The sequence below is a fragment of the Heptranchias perlo genome, chromosome 2 (assembly GCF_035084215.1).
Source record: "Heptranchias perlo isolate sHepPer1 chromosome 2, sHepPer1.hap1, whole genome shotgun sequence".
Taxonomy (NCBI): Eukaryota; Metazoa; Chordata; class Chondrichthyes; order Hexanchiformes; family Hexanchidae; genus Heptranchias; species Heptranchias perlo.
This window is the reverse complement of record NC_090326.1, coordinates 101,077,699-101,098,924: the sequence shown is the minus strand read 5'-3', so window position 1 is coordinate 101,098,924 and position 21,226 is coordinate 101,077,699. Positions and strand designations below refer to the sequence as shown.

At 41.4% G+C, this 21,226-nt stretch overlaps 1 protein-coding gene across 3 annotated transcripts in view; it reads left to right on the top strand.

Annotated features, from left to right (window-relative positions):
* The window catches only part of LOC137341719 (tyrosine-protein phosphatase non-receptor type 3-like), a 234,329-nt gene extending 218,794 nt beyond the window's left edge, over nt 1–15,535 (top strand). For all 3 annotated transcript variants that reach the window (XM_068005156.1, XM_068005163.1, XM_068005147.1), the window contains 3 exons: nt 2,371–2,522; nt 7,009–7,144; nt 14,946–15,535. In XM_068005156.1, coding sequence (XP_067861257.1) covers nt 2,371–2,522; nt 7,009–7,144; nt 14,946–15,035 — 378 coding nt within the window. In that variant the 3' untranslated portion in view covers nt 15,036–15,535. The remainder of the gene's footprint in view (nt 1–2,370; nt 2,523–7,008; nt 7,145–14,945) is intronic.
* Nucleotides 15,536–21,226: the final 5,691 nt, after the last annotated feature.

Here is a 21,226-nt window from a genome sequence, read left to right as displayed (position 1 = left end):
CCCAAGAGACCAGTTTGTTCCATTGGAAAGCAGAAGATGTAAAAAGATTTTCATCAAGTCCTACCACAGCCTCCTCTCTGCCGTCAGAACAACATTTGACCGGCAGTTAGGGGTGGGCTTCACATAAACGCCCTTGCAGGCACGATGCACCTACCCCAGCCATGCAAGTGGCCCTGTCCCCACAATTTAAATTGGGTGTACATCTTTCGGCATGGGCAGATGGAAGGATTCTGCTCCACAACTTGTGCCAGCAAAGCAGGACACAACAATTTCAGGGACAAACCCTGTTGCAATAATGTGGATGTGTTATACTTATACAGTTCAGTAATCCAAGGATATGTTATAAAGATTTTTCTTTTTCTTTTATCAAGCCTTTGACCAGGTCTGACTAAGCGTCCCACCCGAAATATTAACGTCTTTTCTCTTTTCAGTTGCTGACAGATCAACTGCATATTTCCAGCATTTTCTGTTTTTATTTAAGACCTTGACCTGAGGCGGATAGTCAGGAGTCATAGAATCATAGAAAGATAGGCGCAGGAGGCCATTTGGCCCATCATGTTCGTGCTGGCCGAAAAAGAGCTAACCAGCTTAATCCCACTTTCCAGCACTTGGTCTGTAGCCCTGTAGATTACGGCACTTCAAGTGCACATCCAAGTACCTTTTAATGAGTTGACAGTTTCTGCCTCTATGACCCTTTCAGGCAGTGAGTTCCAGACCCCCACCACCCCCTGGATGAGAAAATTTCTCCTCAGCTCCCCTCTAATCTTTCTACCAATTACTTTAAATCTATGCCCCCGGCCACTGACCCCCCGGTAAGGAAATAGGTCCTCCCTATCCACTCTATCTAGGCCCCTCATAATTTTATACTCCGCAATTAAATCTCCCGTCAGCCTCTTTTGTTCCAAAGAAAACAACCCCAGCCTATCCAATCTTTTCTCATAGCTAAAATTCTCCAGCCCTGGTAACATCCTCATGAATCTCCTCTGTACCCTCTCTGGTGCAATCACATCTTTCCTGTAATGTGATGACCAGAACTGTACGTTGTACTCAAGCTGTGACCTAATCATTGTTTTATACAGTTCTAGCATAACCTCCCTGTTCTTATACTCTGTGCCTCGGCTAATAAAGGAAAGTATCCCGTATGCCTGCTTTATCCACCTTATCTACCTGTCCTGTTATCTTCTGGGATCTGTGGACATACACTCCAAGGTCCCTCACTTCCTCTACACCTCTCAGTATCCTCTCATTTATTGTGTATTCCCTTGCCTTATTTGTCCTCCCCAAATGCATTACCTCACACTTCTCCAGATTGAATTCCATTTGCCACTTTTCTGCCCACCTAATCAGCCCATTGATATCTTCCTGCAGTCTACAGCTTTCCTCCTCACTATCAACCACAGGGCCAATTTTTGTATCATCTGCAAACTTCTTGATCATGCCCCCTACATTCAAGTCCAAATCATTAATATATACCACAAAAAGCAAGGGACCTAGTATTGAGCCCTGCGGAACCCCACTGAGAACAGCCTTCCAGTCGCAAAAACACCCATCGACCTTTGCTTCCCGCCACTGAGCCAATTTTGGATCCAACTAGTCACTTTCCCTTGGATCCCATGGGCTTTTACTTCTTTGACCAGCCTGCCATGTGGGACCTTGTCAAAAGCCTTGCTAAAATCCATGTACACTATATCAAACATGTTGCCCTCATCGACCCTCCTTGTTACCTCCTCAAAAAATTCAATCAAGTTAGTCAGACACGACCTTCCTGTAACAAATCCATGCTGACTGTCCTTGATTAACCCTTGCCTTTCTAAATGACGATTTATGCTGTCCCTCAGAATTGATTCCAATAATTTGCCCACACGAGGTTAGACTGATTGACCTATAAATTACTGGGTCTATCCCTTTCTCCCTTTTTAAACAATGGTACAACATTAGCAGTCCTCCAATCCTCCAGCACCACACCTGTAGCCAGGGAGGATTGGAAAATGATGGTCAGAGCCTTAGCTATTTCCTCCCGTGCTTTTCTTAACAGTCTGGGATACATTTCATCCAGGTCTGGCGATTTATCTACTTCCACTCTCACTATGTTTATCCCATCCAGTATTTCACACTTCTCCTCCTTAACCATAATCTCTGCATTGTCCCCCTCTCTTGTAAAGGCAGCCGCAAAGTATTCATTAAGAACTGTACCCACATCTTCCACCTCCACACATAGGTTAGTTTTTTGGTTTCTAATAGGCTCTACTCTTTCCTTAGTTATTCTCTTGCTCCTTATGTATTTATAAGTCATAAATAACTTTCATGGATTACCAGACATGGTCAGAATATCATTAATTTGAACTGTTTTGTGTTTTTCTAATGCTGCAGACGGGACTGGAACGTGTTGTCAGTCATCTTCAGTACGTAGCATGGCCTGATCACGGTGTTCCTGATGACTCAACGGATTTCTTTGACTTTGTGACTTGTGTGAGACAGAAAAGAATCGGAAGGGACAATGAGGCAGTTATTGTTCATTGCAGGTACTTATTTTCTGTTCAGCGGGGAAGACAATTATGCACGCTGGGGAACAAAAGGCTCTCGTGCTGAGTCTGGTTGCAGCTACAAGGTAGATCTGCAGGAATACTTGACACCTCCTCTACTGCCTCAATAATGAAGCCTTATCCTCAGGTTGAGAATGATGACATCTGCTGCAGCAGGTTATGGTTTCCTTCCTAATTACCAACATCCCATTGCTTTTATCAAAAATCTTTTAATAGTACATTAGTGCTGGCTGGTGTAATGCTGTTTTAAAGTTTCTTAAGTTTAATAGAGATGTAGTTTTTAAGTGCTTCTATTAAGCGTGAATTTTTGCAACTAGCGTCATGTGGGTGTAAAATCTCATTGATTTGGTTGGCCATTTCAAGGATAAGTGATGCAGGAGACCTCGGGTACATTTTCCAATTTTTCAGTGTGTAAAATGGTCATTCCCAACTGGAGAAAACATTACTCTGGACCCTTATCTACTTTACCCCCGTTGTGATTTTGCAGTTTTGTTTTTAAAGTGGTACAGAATGCACCCGCCAGTCTGAGAGAATGCACATTCGTACATAATGACATCCTACACAATTTTTTCCATCAACAGAGCTGGAACTAATGTCCTCGCGGAGAGGTTAACTCGTGCTGTGAGGGAGGGTTTAAACTAAGTTAGCAGGGGGGTGGGAACTGGGATGAAACATTAGAGAGAAGAAACAAGATACACAGGACTGGGAGAGACAAATAGCATTAGAGTATAGAATGGTTCAGAAATAGGAGGGATCGCTCAGGGATCTAATGAGAAGCAGTCTAAGATGGGTTTGGAATGCATTTGTGTAAATTCATGTAGCGTGGTCAATAAGGTAGGTGAGCTGCAGGCACAAGTCGCCACATGGGACAGTGATATAGTGGCAATAACAGAGACCTGGCTCAAAGAAGGGGAGGATTAGGAACTTAATATTCCTGGCTAGAAGGTATTCAGGAAAGATAGAGAAGGAGAAAAAGGGGCAGGGGGTGGCAGTGTTGATCAAAGAACAATAGAGGAGCTATTATGCTACTGGATGTATACTATAGGCCACCAAATTGTGGGAAGGAGATAGAGGAGCAAATTACAGAAAGATGCAAGAACTAGAGTAGTGATAATGGACTTCAATTGTCTCAATATAGACTGGGATAGTAACAGTATAAAGGGCAAGGAGGAGGAGGAATTCCTGAAATGGGTACAAGAGAACTTTCTTGAACAATGTATTTCCAGCCCAACGAGGAAGGAAGCAGTTCTGGGGAATGAAGTGGGGCAAGTGGAGCATGTTTCAGTCAGGGAGCATTTAGGGAACAGTGATCATAATATCATCAGGTTTAGAGTAGTTATGGAAAAGGACAAGGAACAATCAAGTGTAAAAATAATTAACTGGAGGAGAGCTAATTTCAGTGAGTTAAATAAGGATCTTGCCCAGGAGATTGGAAACACAAATTGGTAGGCACAACAGTAATTGAACAATGGGAAGCCTTCAAGGAGGTGATGGTCCGTGTACAGAGTAGACACATTCCCACGAGGGGGAAAAGAAGGGCATCCAAAGCTAGAGCTCACTGGATGACTAAATATATAGAGTTTAAAATGAAACAGATAAAGGAGCCTAATGACAAATGTAAGGTTCATAATACGGTAGAGAACCAGGCTGAATACAGAAAGTACAGAGGAGATTAAAAAAGAGAATAAGAAGGGCAAAGAGAGGGTATGAGAATAGATTGGCGGCCAATATAAAAGGGAACCCAAAAGTCTTATAAGCATATAAATAGTAAAAGTGTAGTCAAAGGAAGGGTCGGGCTGATTAGGGACCAAAAAGGAAATCATCTTATGGAGGCAGAGAGTATGGCTGAGGCACTAGATGAATACTTCGCATCTGTCTTCACGAAAGAGGATGCTGCCATTGTAGCAGTAAAGGAGGAGGTAGTAGCGATATTGGATAGGATAAAAATAGATGAAGAGGAGATCTTTAAAGATTGGGAGTACTCAAAGTAGAAAAGTCACCCGGTCTAGATGGGATGCATCCTAAGTTACTGAGGGAAGTGAGGGTGGAAATTGCAGAGGCTCTGACCACAATCTTCCAATCCTCCTTAGCTATGGGAGTGGTGTCAGAGGACTGGAGGATTGCAAATGTTACACCCCTGTTCAAAGAAGGGGAGAGGGATAAACCGGGCAATTACAGGTCAGTCAGTGTAACGGTGGTGGGGAAACTTTGAGATAATAATCCAGGACAAAATAAATTGGCACTTGGAAAAGTATGGGCTAATAAATGAAAGTCAGCATGAATTTGTTAAAAGCAAATTGTGTTTAATTAACTTGATTGAGTTCATTGATGAAGTAACAGAGATGGTTGATGAGGGTAGTGCAGCTGATATGTATATGAACTTTCAAAAGGCATTTGATAAAGTACCACATAATAGACTTGTTAGCAAAATTAAAGTCCATGGGATTAAAGGGACAGTGGCAGCGTGGATATGAAATTGGCTAGGGGACAGAAAGTAGTGATTGGTTATTTTTCAGACTGGAGGGAAGTATACAGTGTTGTTCCCTAGGGGTCGGTCTTAGGACCACTGCTCTTTTTGATATGTTAATGACCTGGTCTTGGGTATAAAGGGTATAATTTCAAAGTTTGCAGATGACATGAAATTCAGAAATGTAGTAAACAATGAGGAAGATAGTAACAGACTTCAGGTGGACATAGACAAACTGGTGAAATGGGCAAACACATGGCAGATGAAATTTAACGCTGAGAAGTGTGTAGTGATATATTTTGGCAGGAAGAATGGGGAGAGACCATATAAACTAAATGGTACAATTTTAAAGGGGGTGCAGGAACCGAGAGATCTGGAGGTGTATGTACACAAATCTTTGAAGGTGGCAGGACAAGTTGAGACGGCTGTTTTTGTTTAAAAAAAATATGGGACCCTGTGCTTTATTAATAGAGGCATAAAGTACAAAAGCAGGGAAGTTATGCTAAACCTTTATAAAATACTGGTTAGACCTCAGCTGGAGTATTGTGTTCAATTCTGGGCACCACACTTTAGGAAGAATGTCAAGGCTTTAGAGAGGGTGCAGAAGAGATTTACTAGAATGGTACCAGGGATGAGGGACTTCGGTTATGAGAAGACACTGGAGAAGTTGGGGTCGTTCTCCTTAGAGCAGAGGTTAAGAGGAGATTTGATAGAGGTGTTCAAGATCATGAATGGTTTTGATAGAGTAAATAAGGAGAAAATGTTTCAAGTGGCAAAAGCATCGGTAATTTATGGTGATTGGCAAAAGAATCAGAGGCAACGTGAGAAAAAAAAACTTTTACGCTGCAAGTTGTTGTGATATGAAAGGGTGGTGGAAGCAGATTCAATAGTAACTTTCAAAAAGGAATTGGATAAATACTTGAAGGGAACAAATTTACAGGGCTATGGAGAAAGAGCTGGGGAGTGGGACTAATTGAAGAATAGCTTTTTCCAAAGAGCTGGCACAGGCACGATGGGCCGAATGGCCGCCTCCTGTGCTGTATCATTCTATGATTTAACACTGCTTCCTTAACTCCCACCCATATAAACTGGGCACTTAGGGTTGTTGGCACTGTGCCCCATTGGGAGATTGATTAATAGACACGAATATTGTGATTACAGCATTACTAGACTATTACTGAAGCTTTTCTTGTTTTTCCCCTGTTGCCACCGAGGTATTTGAAAAGACTGTGTTGCAAATTTTTCTACTCCTTGTGCCAAGTTCCATAATATCTTCCCCCTATATCTGTGTTTTTTGGAGGAAGAAGGGGAGAAAGCAACAGAGGAATGCCAGGCAGATCAGGCTGCATCTGAGTTGATTGAAACTCCCACTGCACCCCAACACCAGAATATACAGGCCAAGGCACACATACGAAATTGACAGGCAGGAAAAGGCCAGCTGGTTTATCAAGTCTGCCCCAAAGAACCGTGATGCCTGGAGCATCACGATTTGGTACCCATTCCCACCAGCACACGTACCCACCTGCCCACCACTAGTCATGTAATCTCCTGGGAGAAAGCTTGGGACAGATAAAATAATTTTTCAGTGTTTAATCAGACACCATCAGTGCAAACCTTCGATAATACAAGCACAGCCCAATCATTAAAAAAAACAAGATGAGAAATCTTGGGATTTTCTACACCTCTGCCCCCACTTCCACGCTGGTCACATGCATGTACAAATGGTGCATCTGCTCCCAAAATTACCTATTAAGGGGGAGGTATTTTCTTATGGTGTATATACAATGCAACTTCAGCATCAGTGCAATTTGCAGCCACTTTGCACCAATGCGAAGGTTGTAGTGTGAATGTAGTCTTATAAGCCTTTGAGTGATCTACATATATAAAAACATTCAGTCACGTTTTACATAAATTGCTCTGTTATGCTTAAGGCTTGATTGTGTTCATTATTTTGCCTCTAATCCGCACTTCATTTCATCTCTGTTGATTTCTTTGCAGTGCCGGAATTGGCCGAACTGGTGTCCTCATTGCCATGGAGACAGCAATGTGTTTAATTGAAAACAGCCAACCTGTGTACCCACTAGATATTGTTAGAACAACAAGAGACCAGCGAGCCATGATGGTACAGACATCGGTAAGATTTGGATGATAAGTATGAAAGAAATAACGAAGATATTTATTTTCATGAAATTTCAGGATCTAGAAGGAACATTCAAGTGAATTTTCAAGCTAGCGCTCTGTGTTGTGAATTTTTGGCTAATTTATTATCTTCCCTTTCCCTCGGATACATATATCAGACACATTTTTTATTTTTTGCTTCCTTTTTTATGCTCCATTTATACCATGTACCATTCCCTGACTGAGAGGGCGGGCAGGCAACCTGCTTCTCTACCCCTGTCAATTATGATAACCAGTTGTTTTGAGATGTGCAAGAAATGCACATTTTTTGTTTTTTGCTCCCCAAGATCAAAAACTTCCGGGAAATGATAAAGCTGCATCCTAACACTGTAAGGCAACACTAAACTGCACTACATTAGTGCATCAATGTGATGCACCACCTTAAATTACCTGCAGTTATTTATTCAAACCGTAATGTTCAAAAGAGTTTATGGAACCTTGCACCACTGTTGTCAGCTAAAACGCTGAATTGCACTGCAAACCTAAACTGTCATTAGTTGAACAGATTGTTGTGAGGAGCATGACTAATATTCACAACGGTAATTTTGGGAATCACTTAGCGGGAATGATACCAATAATCTGACTTGCAGACATACAGCATCTTTCAATCGCATAAAATGAAAATGCTGTCATTCTGACAAATCAAAATCTTAATTTATCACCAGCGGTAAGCTAAGACAACTGATCAGAAGTCAGTTGTCATTGTTCAAACCTATGTTCAGGTGTTGAAACTGACTGCCTCAGTCAGGTACTTAACAGATGATATAAGAAGTACTGGCAATAAATGAGCAAAATGGAATCCAGAGGAGAACAACATCAGGCTTGTTTCTTTAACCCCAAATTATCTACTTTTGTGAAATATTTTTGCAACTATCAAGATGCTTATTTTGTGACATACATTCCAGCACCTGAAGGAAGGTCATGCGCATAGACGATAATAGCAAAAAAAAAGTTAAAGTTCCCTAATTTTGTCAAACATCAAAGGATTGTCAAAGAATTTACAAATTCAAAAGGTTGGCCAAAAAATGGATTTTAGTGCCTACAGATCTAAAGGACATCACCAAGTTTACAGCCACCAAAGAAAAACTATAAGAAGACAAGACAGCAAATTTATCCTGGAGTGTGAAACATCCCACCCTGGCATCCCAAAAGTTTGGTAAGTTTAAGTTACTGTTTCTCCTAGAGTGCAATTTCCTAGTTTTGTAACAATACTTGAAAAGACGGCGATATAAATGTAATGAAAGTAGCATATCAGTAAGTAGGTTCCGAACTTCCTCAGCCTTAATTCTGGCATTTACACTGGGATCACTCCTTTGACCATTGACCGTGCTGAAGTTTGCAGGATCTGTGGGAGGGCACCTCACCTGCATGAGTCAGGTGGGTGCATGTGCCACTTTGGGCACATCTCCTGCAGCCACCTGACCGTGCCTGCCGGAAACTCCGACACCCACCCACCCGTGCTTAGGCCTTGCCTGACCCTGACAATGGCCCTATCTCCCACACCCCCCGAGCAAAGATATAAATATATTGGGAAAATAAATCTTTTTGGGGATCCAAGCCCATTGTCTGGCTGGACCTCCGCAGTGGGAACCACGAATACCCTTGTTGAGGCCTGTACACCTTCGCTCACTAAGAATTAACAACCACCGTTACAACATTGGGTCCTGACTGAGGAGCAGGAACTCCCAGTTAGGGATGCCCATCCCTGGCTACTTCCCTAGCCATCATTTGCTTTTTATGGGGTGGATGGAAGTTGTGCCCCAGCCAGGAAACCCATGGAAAAGTCATTTTCCAAGGGGTTCTGCTGGTCTCCTGTCAGAGTTACGGCGAGTGACCAGCAGAATCACCACAGAATTTCAGGGCTGTAGTCTTTAAAGTCACTGATGTACACACAGAAAATCCTAATACAATAAACCACAGTTGCAGTTCATGTATATTTGTAAATCATTTCTATAAATGGTATCAGCAGCTGTCTGTTTCTAGTTCCAATATCTACGCTTCTAAGTAATGGTTTGCATTTTGTTCTTTCTGTCTCCACAGATGTGGTGCCATTATAATCCAGCTCCACTCCATTCTGGTGTTGCTACCCTGATCACTTTTTTAACAGCCCAGCTGGATTTTTGAAGCTGTTGCTGGTTGACATTGTCTGCCTCTGCCTCTCTCCACTGTTATCGAACGCTTTATCCAAATCGTTTATCACCCAAACTTCACTTTTCTGATGCTGTCCTTGCACAACCTCCTAAAGTTACTTACTTATCCAGAATGCCAGAGCTCACATCTTCACCCACACAAATTCTCAAGCCCCTATCGCCCTCATCTGTGCCATGCTCCACTGGCTCCCTAGGGATCATTTTCCTTCACAGGGAGCCCACCCAACAACAGTGCACATCAAAAATTCTTGCATCTACTGCACACAATTTTTCAAGCATTTAATAATGTTTGGAAAATCCTGCACAGCACATGCCAGAATCTCCAATAAGCAATCTCGCCAGGTGAACTCCCTGCCAGAGACACAGAGTCAGAAAATTACACCACCTGTGCCCTGTTACCTGATTTTAAAATCCTTGTTCCAGCCTTTAAATCCCTCTGTGGCCTCACCCCATTTCAGTGACCTCCTCCAGCTGTATGTGGTTAATCAGTTCACCACATTAGTGCAAAACAAGCTGTCCTCCTCCATGGAGCTGGTCAGAGTTTCTTAACAGGTATCTGAAGACCTTTTGTGCAAGGGACAGGTGTACTGCACTGAAATGTTGACCTAGATTATGTGCTGAAATGTCTAAAGTGTGTCTTGAATCCACAATGGAGAAAGGGATATCACTCCCTCAATGTTCAAGTTGTTTGTGACCAGCTACAATGAATTTTCCATATCGGTGAAAATTTTGCAGGGAGTTGTCACAACCATTTTGTCATGAGGCAGTCCAGCCTCCCAGCCGTGTTCAGGAAGCTGTATGTCGGTTTGGCTTCTGGGTGACTAGGCATACAACTTGCTTCCATGACTCATGGCCACACTTCAAGTGCCAACCTCAAATTACTCATTCATTAATTAGAATGGTCATTGAGAGGACTATAGAGGTTTTGAATTGAAGGTTTTGCTTGCTTGATAGATGTGCAGGAGCTCTGCTGTATTCCCCTGAGCAGATTTTACATCATAGTTGCTTGCCCTTCACAAGTTAACTATTCAGAAAGGAATGGAATTGAAATCTCAGGAGGAGATGGCCCTGGATGCCGTGGAGCCTGAGGAACATGGATGTGAGCCTCATGAGGATCAGGACCTAAAGGATTCTTTCATGCCATCAGCAATGGAAATTCCTCAGATTAAAGCTCTCCCTTTTGACAACTTCAATCACTACATCTCCCTAGCCTTCATGCCAACTCTAAAAGCAAAACATCTGTCTTTGTTTTAATGAATAAGCGTGCCACTTCATCCCAACCAGACCGTACAATATCATATGACTGTGACCATGGTATATTATCCCTCCTCATATTGCTTAACCTCACCAAGGCTTTTGACACAGTGGACCACCATCCTGCTCCAAGCCTGTCCTCCATTGTCCAGCTTCAAGGGACTTCTCGTTTGGTTTCATTCCACTTTATCTGAATATATCCAGAGCATCTCCAGCAATAGCTTCTCTTCCCACCCCTGCATAATCACTTTGAGTCCCCAAAGCCCCACCCTTAGGTCCCTACTCTTCTTTACCTACATGCTGCCCCTTGGCAACATCAGTTCTAGATGTAGGGTTAGATTCCACATGTACACTGGTGACACCCAGCTCTCCCTTGCCACCACTTCTCTTGACCCCTTTACTCCTTTGTGCTATAAGACTGCTTGTCCAACATCTTACCTTCCGATGCATCTTACCTTCCACTAATTCAACATTGGGAAGACCAAAGCCATCGTCTTCGGCCCTTACCACTAACTCCGCTTCCTTATCAGTCTATCCTCAGGCACTCTGTCAGGCTGAACCAGGCTATCCATAGTCTTAGCATCTTGTTTGACCCTGAGCAGTGCTTCAGACCCCATTTTCTCTGCATCTGATCGCTTATTTTGAACTCCACAACATTGGCCACTCTGCCGCTGAAATCACGCTTTCGTTGCATCCAGACTTGACTGCTCTAATACTGTCCTCCAATTCTCCATTCTACAGCTGTGGTGTCAGCTGTGGCTCAGTGGTGTAGCACCCTTGCTTCTGAGTCTGAAGGTTGTGGGTTCAAGTCCCACTCCAGGGACTTGAGCACAAAAACTAGGCTCACACTCTAGTGCAGTATTGAGGGAGTACTGCACTGTTGGAGGTGCCATCTTTTGGATGAGACGTTAAACTGAGGCCCAGTCTGCCCTCTCAGGTGGACGTAAATGATCTCATGGCACTATTTTGAGGCACAGCAGGGGAGTTCTCCCCGGTGTCCTGGCTAATATTTATCCTTCAATCAACATCATTAAAGCAGATTATCTGGTCGTCATCACACTGCTGTCTGTGTGCAAATTGGCTGGCGTGTTTCCTACATTACAACAGTGACTACACTTTAAATAGTACTTCAATGGATTGTAAAGCGCTTTGGTATGTCCCAAGGTCATGAAAGTGCTATATAAATGCAAGTCTTTCTTTCTTTACATAAACTCCATCTTGTCCAAAATTCTGCTGTATCTATCTTAGTCAACAGTTATGCTCACCCACCACCCCTGTTTTCGCTAATGTACACTGGCTCCCCATTACTCTCACTTCGAATTTAAAATCCTTGTCCCCATCTTTAAGTCCCTCCTTGGCCTTCTATCACCTTATCTCTGCATTCTAATCTAGTTGTCCTCATCCTCGAACACACCATTCTTCTGACTCCAGCCTCTTATGCATCCCCTCCTTCACCTCCACGGTAGGTGGTATAGCCTTCAGCTGCCTGGGCCTTATTTTCTGGAATTCATTTCCATTCCTCCAACAAATTCAATCTGGCCAATTACCGCCCCATCAGTCTACTCTCGATCATCAGCAAAGTGATGGAAGGTGTTGTCGACAGTGCTATCAAGCGGCACTTACCAATAACCTGCTCACCGATGCTCAGTTTGGGTTCCGCCAAGACCACTCTGCTCCAGACCTCATTACAGCCTTGGTCCAAACATGGACAAAAGAGCTGAATTCCAGAGGTGAGGTGAGAGTGACTGCCCTTGACATCAAGGCAGCATTTGACCGAGTGTGTCACCAAGGAGCCCTAGTAAAATTAAAGTCAATGGGAATCAGGGGGAAAACTCTCCAGTGGCTGGAGTCGTACCTAGCACAAAGGAAGATGGTAGTGGTTGTTGGAGGCCAATCATTTCAGCCCCAGGACATTGCTGCAGAAGTTCCTCAGGGCAGTGTCCTAGGCCCAACCATCTTCAGCTGCTTCATCAATAACCTTCCCTCCATCATAAGGTCAGAAATGGGGATGCTCGCTGATGATTGCAGAGTGTTCAGTTCCCTCTGCAACCCCTTAGATAATGAAGCAGTCTGTGCCTGCATGCAGCATGACCTGGACAACATCCAGGCTTGGGCTGATAAGTGGCAAGTAACATTCGTGCCAGACAAGTGCCAGGCAATGACCATCTCCAACAAGAGTTTGTCTAACCACCTCCCCTTGACATTCAAAGGCATTACCATCGCCAAATCCCCCACCATCAACATCCTGGGGGTCACCATTGACCAGAAACTTAACTGGACCAGCCACTTAAATACTGTGGCTACAAGAGCAGGACAGACACTGGGTATTCTGTGGCGGGTATCTTACCATCTGACTTCTCAAAGCCTTTCCACCATCTACAAGGCACAAGTCAGGAATGTGATGGAACACTCTCCACTTGCCTGGATGAGTACAACTCCAACAACACTCAAGAAGCTCGACACCATCCAGGACAAAGCAGCCTGCTTGATTAGCACCCCATCCACCACCCTAAACATTCACTCCCTTCACCACAGGTGCACCGTGGCTGCATTGTGTATCATCTACAGGATGCACTGCAGCAACTTGCCAAGGCTTCTTCGACAGCACCTCCCAAACTTGCGACGTCTACCACCTAGAAGGACAAAGGCAGCAGGCATATGGGAACAACACCACCTGCACGTTCCCCTCCAAGTCACATACCATCCCAACTTGGAAATATATCACCATTCCTTCATCGTCGCTGGGTCAAAATCCTGGAGCTCCCTACCTAATAGCACTGTGGGAGAACCTTCACCACATAGACTGCAGCGGTTCAAGAAGGCGGCTCACCACTACCTTCTCAAGGGCAAATAGGGATGGGCAGTAAATGCTGACCTTGCCAGCGACGCCCATATCCCATGAACGAATATTTTAAAAAAATTCTCTCCTCCATTAAAATTGTTTTCAGAACCCATCTCTTCGATCATGCTTTTGGCTCAGTGTCTATCTTCCATGTGCCTATCTGTGAAGCATCTTGGAACATTCTTTGTGTTAAAGGTGCTACGTGAATGCAAATTGTTGTCATTGTTAACCGCTTCACAGTGATTCAAAAATTTCAGTGAATGACCAGTGATCATACCAAATCATTTTACTTTTGCACAATTGCTTACTGAAAGCATAATAGCACTTCTTCGTCATATGCAAGTATCCTGTACAGTGGTATGTAGATAATACTGTTTGATTAACATTGTTTATCTCTGGCACATAAGTAAGTTGATGGTAAACATTTCACTGAGAAATCTAATTGTTTCTACATTCCAACAAACTACCTTCGATTGTGACAACAGTAAAATTGAGCAGTTACTGTTATCTGCTGAACAATAATGCTTTATTTGTTTATAATATTTGTGTTTCTACTGTAAAGTAAAATACATTTGTTATTTTTGTCTCCAGCATCATGTTTTTCTCCTCAGAGCCAGTGGGGGTGAAATTCAACATCGGCAGCGTTGCAAAATGAGGTGTGGCGGATCAGCCACCCGTTATACAACCCGCCCACTTCTCCTTTCAATTAACTGTTTAACAGGTGGCTGATCCGCTGCCATCTCATTTTGTAACCCCACTGAAGTTGAATTTCACCCCCGATAATTGAACCTCAGTTCATGCGTAAAGTGGGCTTTTCAGGATGGTGGTGTCTCAACCTATTGGATAGAACTGTAGCTATTTCTGGAATGTTCAGTCCAATTTGGCACTCTCTTCCCCTTGCATAATTAACAACATTATATTATTCATGTGAAGAGTGTCCTGCCTGGTGTAGTGAAAGCTCAGTTATGTCTTCTGAATACATGGTGTGCACGTTATGCATTCAGTAAATGTGCATCCAGAATAGTGGACTAGTATAATGTGGTAAAAAGTGGATATGGTGCATAGCACATAAAGCAATGTGCACTGTATTTGCCTTTACATTCATCAATATCGCATGGTTACTCACTTTTTTACGGACATTTTATATCCACCAGATGTATCTTGCAACCATTTTTAGGTTAGCACACTGCCTACAGAAAACTGAAAATTGAAAGACTTATAGCTAGAGTCATTTTGATAGCTTTTAATAGGATTGTCTAAAAAATTTTCATTTTATGTCTCTTATCCTAAAATAATGGAATTGTTTTTAATGCTGCAGTTTGTTTTTATAAATGTTTCAGTTTGTAATAATGACTGGACAATAAGAACATGTTAGGAATCGTATATATTAGTAAAACCATTTCCTATTAACCATTTCTAATATTCCTATAAATAAGCTAATAGTTATCCACTTGTATGTTTTAGTTTGACTTGATGAAAGCACATTTTAAATAACACTTCATTTCTTCCAGAGTCAATACAAATTTGTATGTGAAGCCATCCTACGTGTGTATGAGGAAGGTTTAATTCGACCATTGGAAGCATGCCAGGCTGCCAGTTAGCACCGCTGATAGAGAATTCAGACTAGTTTCCATGGATTGAAACAAATCAGAAAATATAATGTACATCGCAGTGCTTGGCCAGCTCCATAAATCTAAGGGGAAAACCCGCTAGATGATTGAGCACACCTGACGCCTGGCACTTTACACTGATGTTTAAATAAGGAATATATTTGTATATCTTCGTTAAAGAGACACTATCTTTTAGTACATTGTCAGGTATGTTTTCAAGTTATTAATTTTTGTTTGTTGTTGGTCTGCCTTGTCATTGCAAAATATCTTTTCAACAAACTACTAAGGACCAGGCTGCATTTCAAAATTAAAAAGCTGACAGCAGTTAAATTTAATCCATGATACACATACAGTATACAACAATGGACTCATTTAAAAGCCAGAAATGCAGTAAACATTATGTTTAATGGTTCTGGTTAATGCTGCTACCTTTTTGTTTTCATTTAATCATCTAATAGATATTGGTTAAAAACAGTTAACGTCTGATTATTTAGGACTATTTATTACTTTGATTTAATCTCATTCACAGATTAAATACATCTTGTTCCATGTAATCAGAACAGCTTTGAAATGGAAAGTACTACAGTTTTCCAATAACTATACTGTAGAAGGACAGTACAGTATAACTTTATACAAAACAGACAATGTATAAATGTATGTATGGATATCTATAGCTACACAGCAACTGTAGTTACATATTTGACCCTTCTGATTAGATTAAAATTTGATGAATTAACCATGCATTGTAAGTAAGTGTAATTAAGTAGTACAACAGTAATACTGCAGCACAATTGATCCTTCAAAAAAACTTCATACAAAACAGGGTGGCCTGGTATCTGTATTAGTACAGGATCCAAATTTTGAATCTCAGCTTTGATTTGGTATTTAGGCCTGTCTGTCCTTATAGGACAACTTCTTTTTTAATCAGTTCTTAAGGCCACAAAATGGAAGGCTGAATGCTTTCAGGGTGAGGGAAACAGTCATGGAACCAGCCTCACCCCACAGAATTAATACAAAACCATAGTGTCCGGGACTTCCGGCAGAAGGAGAGAACAATGAAAAGTAAGATGATTCAAATTGTTAAACGTGACATTATTAGATTTATTCAGGCTAAATTAAATGTTTTGTAGATTATATTTTTGAATATTTAAAAGCTGGCTGAGGGAGGCTGAAGAAAACCGATAATTATGAATGAACTAAATCTGTAATTTAGTTCAATGCGACATAGCTTTATTGGGAAATATGTTGCAATGAGATTTTGTATGTGGTGCAATGTGCAAAAAATGACAAAGTTTGAGAAAATTCTTCACCTCAGTGCTGTAATTTTGTACAACTTCGCCTTATAAGCCCAGTTGCATTTGTAACCAGGTTCTCAGTGGGAGAATTTCTCCAGTTCTCAGTGGTTCTTTTGAATAGAACATTATTCAGAGGTGAGGCCCCTATCCCCATCTCAGGGGTACAGATGTATTTACCAAATTTGAATCTCACTTTCTGGTGACCAGTCATAAGCAACATTGATGGCAGACATGTTAAATGTTTCTGACATCGAAAAGCATCCCTTCATGGGCCAAAGAAGGGAGAGCAGTACTATTTGGATGGGATACAGAGGAGCTGATTATAACGTACCCCATAAAACTGTTCTATGAAACACTATGTACACAGCTGCTAAAGGAAAGTAGTCTGTTAATTTCATGGTTTCAGCTATTTTAAAATTCCATTCCATTTGAGTGTTTTTTTAATTACTTAAATTGTAATTATTCTACATAGTAATACCCAGAATGTTCAATAGAATAAAGCAGTATTGCTATGAAAATATGATGGTTTCTCTGTAGGATTAGTGCCAATTAAGACAAACATTTGCGACTTATTGACCAAATAACTATTCTAAGTACAGAGGCATATAACTATGTGCTGTACTGAGCAACTTTTCATAAATCAACACAAACTCACATTTCATCATTTACATTCTAAAAGATCACAGCACTCACAGTCTTTAATGCTGTTCAGTTCTGTGCCATACTCCCCAAATTATTCTATGCCTGGTTTTATAACTTGATGGAATACAGCTTATGCAGTTCTTGTTATTTACACCGGGCACTGGGGGAAACAGTACTATGCCAGAATCACTAGTTTGCCCTTATGTATACTTAATCTATATTTCCTGTGTTTCAGTACGTATGTGTTATTTACCCCCACAGTTTAAATGCAAATGCACAATTGCTGCTGTGATAAGTTTTTCAGAAAGTGTATTCATACACAGAGCAGCATGTTTGCTTTGTAATATGTAACTTATATATCAATCAATGTTGCCTTTGGCCCTTAAACCACAGTTAGATGTGGAATTTCCTTCACAATCCTGTAGCCTACTGCCACCTCACTACTCTTTCCCCGCCCGCCACGTGCAAATGCTGGCGGATCTTAGATTCATAATCCATTTCCTTTCTATCCACCCCCAGTTCCTGCCACTCTGGGACCACCAGGTGAACCATGGTGGTAGGCCTGGGGCAGCAACAGGTTTAGATCCAGATGCTCCTAATGGAGGGAGAGGGCATAGTAGAGGCCTCCGATCACTTACCTGCTGCAGGCCTCCATCTCAGCCAAGGCCTTCAGTTAACAAACCAGTCCCATCTTCAGGATCCTGTGGCCCCTTTAATGAGGGGTCAGGTGAGGGGAAATTTAGAAATCTAATGAGAAAAATTAAGACAATAGAACAGTGTAGTGACTTGGGTGAAGATAAGCATAGTGTGGCAGGAAGGGACAGAGAGTTCACCCATAATAATGCAACAACAAGTAAGGTCAAAGCAGGAAAAAAATGGTAAAATGTCAAAATTGAAGGCTATTTATCTGAATTCATGGAGCATTTGTAACAAGATAGATGAATTAATTGCACAAATAGAGATAAATGGGTTTGACCTAATAGCCATTACAGAGACATGATTGCAAAGTGACCAAGGTTGGGAACTAAATATTCCAGGGTACATGACATTTAGAAAAGACAGGCAGAATGGAAAAGGAGGGGGCATAGCCCTAATAATAAAGGATGACATAAGGACTGTGGTGAGAAAGGATCTTGGCTCAGAAGATCAGGAAGTAGAATCAATATGGGTGGAAATTAGAAAAAATAAGGAGCAGAAAACACTTGTGGGAGTAGTTTATAGGCCCCCTAATAGTAGCAATACCTTTGGACAGAGTATTAATCATGAAAAAAAAACAGGAGCTTCAATATTTCCTTTCCATAAGTCTAACATCCTTCCTATAATGAGGGTCCAGAGCTGCATGCAATACTTCAACTGTAGAGAAAACAAAATTCAACATAATTTCATAGGAACAAGAGTAGGCCATTCAGCCCCTCGACCTTGTTCTGCCTTTTAATTAGATCATGGCTCTTCTGTACCTCAATTCCATTTACCCGCCTTTGCTCCATATCCTTTGATACCCTTACCTAATAATAAAAAAAATCTGTCGATCTCAGTCTTGAAAATTTCAGTTGACCCAGCGTCCCTAGTCTTTTGGGGAAGAGATTCCCACTACGTTTGTGTGAAAAAGGGCTTCCTGATATCACTCCTAAATGGCCTAGCTCTAATGATAAGATTGTGCCATCTTGTTCCCTCACCAGAGGAAATAGTTCCGCTGTATCTACCCTATCAAATCCCTTTATCAATTTAAAGTTCTCGATTAGATCACCCCTCAACCTTCTAAATTCTATGGTCTATAATACAAACCAAGCTTATGCAACCTGTCCTATTAATTTAACTCTTAGCTCTGCTATCATTCTGGTGAATCTGCACTGTACCCCCTTCAAGGATATCTTTTCTGAGGTTAGGTGCCCAAAACTGAACACAGTACTCCAGATGGGGTCTGACCACTGTTATGTACAATTGAAACATCACTTCCTCAATGTTGTATTCCAACCTGTGATAAAGGCCAATATTCCATTTGCCTTTTTTTTGCATCCATTGTTCCTTTGAAACAATGAAAGCTGTTTTTAATTTTTAAAAAAGCATCTGGGATCCTTGGCTTTATAAACAGAGGCATAGAGTACCAATGTAAGGAAGTTAGGCTAAACCTTTATAAATCACCTCAGCTAGAAAATTGTCCAATTCTGGGCACCACACTTTAGAAAGGACGTCAAGGCAGAGGAAATTTACTAGAATGGTACCAGGGTTGCGGATGGTACTAGTTATGAGGAGAGACTAGAGAAGCTGGGATTGTCCTTAGAGCAAAGAAGGTTATGGGGAGATTTAATAGAGGTGTTCAAAATTATGAGGGGTTTTGATAGAATAGGTAGGGAGAAACTGTTTCAAATGTTCGGAAGGTTGGTAACCAGAGGACATGGATTAAGGTAATTTGCAAAAAAGCCAGGGGGGAGATGAGAAATTTCTTTACTCAGCGAGTTGTTATGATCTGGAATGCATTGCCTGAAAAGGTGGTGGAAACGGATTCAGTAGAAACTTTCAAAAGGGAATTCAATCTCTACTTAAAAAAAGAAATATTTGCAGGGCTATGGGGAAAGAGCAGGGGGAGTGGGACTAATTGGTAGCTCTTTCAGAGAGCTGGCACTGGCACGATGGGCCAAATGGCTTCCTTCTGTGCTCTATGATTCTATGAATAAAACCCAGACTTCCATTAGCCTTTTTGTAACTTTTTCTACCTGAACTACCATCTTTGGAGATCTATATACAACCCCAAATCTTTCTGTTCCTCCAATATGTTAAGAAGCTTATAATTTAGCCATATTTGCTTCCCTAGTTCTTTCCCCAAAATATACTACTTCACATTTCTCTACATTTCCTGTCGCTCCACTAATACCTCTCTATCCCTGCAGCAATGTCTTATGTTCCTCGCAGTTTACAATGGCCCCTAATATGGCATCATAAGCAAACTTAAATATCATTCCTCTTGTGCCTATGTCCAAATCATTTCAATAAATGGAAAACAAAAGAGGTCCCAGCACAGATCTGAGGTGATTTGAGGTTAGGATCAGATCAGCCATGATCTTATTGAATGGCGGAGCAGGCTCGAGGGGCCAATTGGCCTACTCCTGCTCCTATTTCTTATGTTCTTATGTTCTTAGATCTCTGGGTTCCACCACTATTTATACTGCCAATCCACAAAACACCCATTTACCCCAACTCTTTGTTTCTGTCTGCGAGCCACCTCTCTCCATGCAGCTACATTCTCTTTAATACCACTAAAATGAATGGGCAGAAAATCGTGGCTGCTGTGCCTGCAATTTCCCAACGTACATGGCCAATGGGCAGCACTCCTTGCTGGTAATGGAAAATTGGCTTATAGGAATTTACCCACACCAAGTAAAGACTAACGGTCCTATAATTTCTTGCTTTATCCTTTTCCTCTTTTCTTAAATAGGTGTGTAATATTTGTCAAACTCCAGTCCATTGGCACAACTATTTACAAAGATTTTTGGAAAACTATATTTAGTGCCTCATTTATCTCTTTCTGATAATCCAGATAATCCTCTGTAAAAACCGATGCATAATACTTATTAGGCATCTCTACCAGTTCCACTTTCTGAAGCACTAGAAACCCTTTCATCTAATTGGTCCCATTCCTTCTTTGTCCTTTTCCTTATATGCTTATAAAAGCCTCATTATTTCCCCATTATATTGACAGTCAGTCTTCTTTCATACTCTCTCTTAGCCTTCCTCATCTGTCATTTTGATTCCTTTCTGTAACAGTTAGAATTCTCAGTGTTCTATATTATCCCCCTTATATTTATCATATGCCTCTACTTTAAATCTCATGTTTACTCTAACATACTTAACAATGGAACCCTTAGATTTGATTTACCCTCTTCACTCCTAGTCAGAATGTATTTAGCCTTTACCTTTTCCATCTTGAGAGTCAGTATTTCTCATTGCCCATCTGTTTGATCAGGTATTTTTATCCAGCCAGTTAATCTGGGCTAGATCCCCTTCTTACCATTGAAATTAACTAATTTCCAGGTGTTTATATTGGACTCCTTTTTTCTTTATCTATTTTCAATATGAAATAATTAGGTTATGGTCACTATTTCCCAAGTGTTCTCCTACCTTTTGAGTTACTTACTTGTCCTGCGTCAGACCAGATCCAGCACTGCATCCTTCCTTGTTGAGCATGCAAATATCTATCTGAGCATCAAAGCCTAACAGGGTCAAAATCTTATACCTATAGTTCGAGCT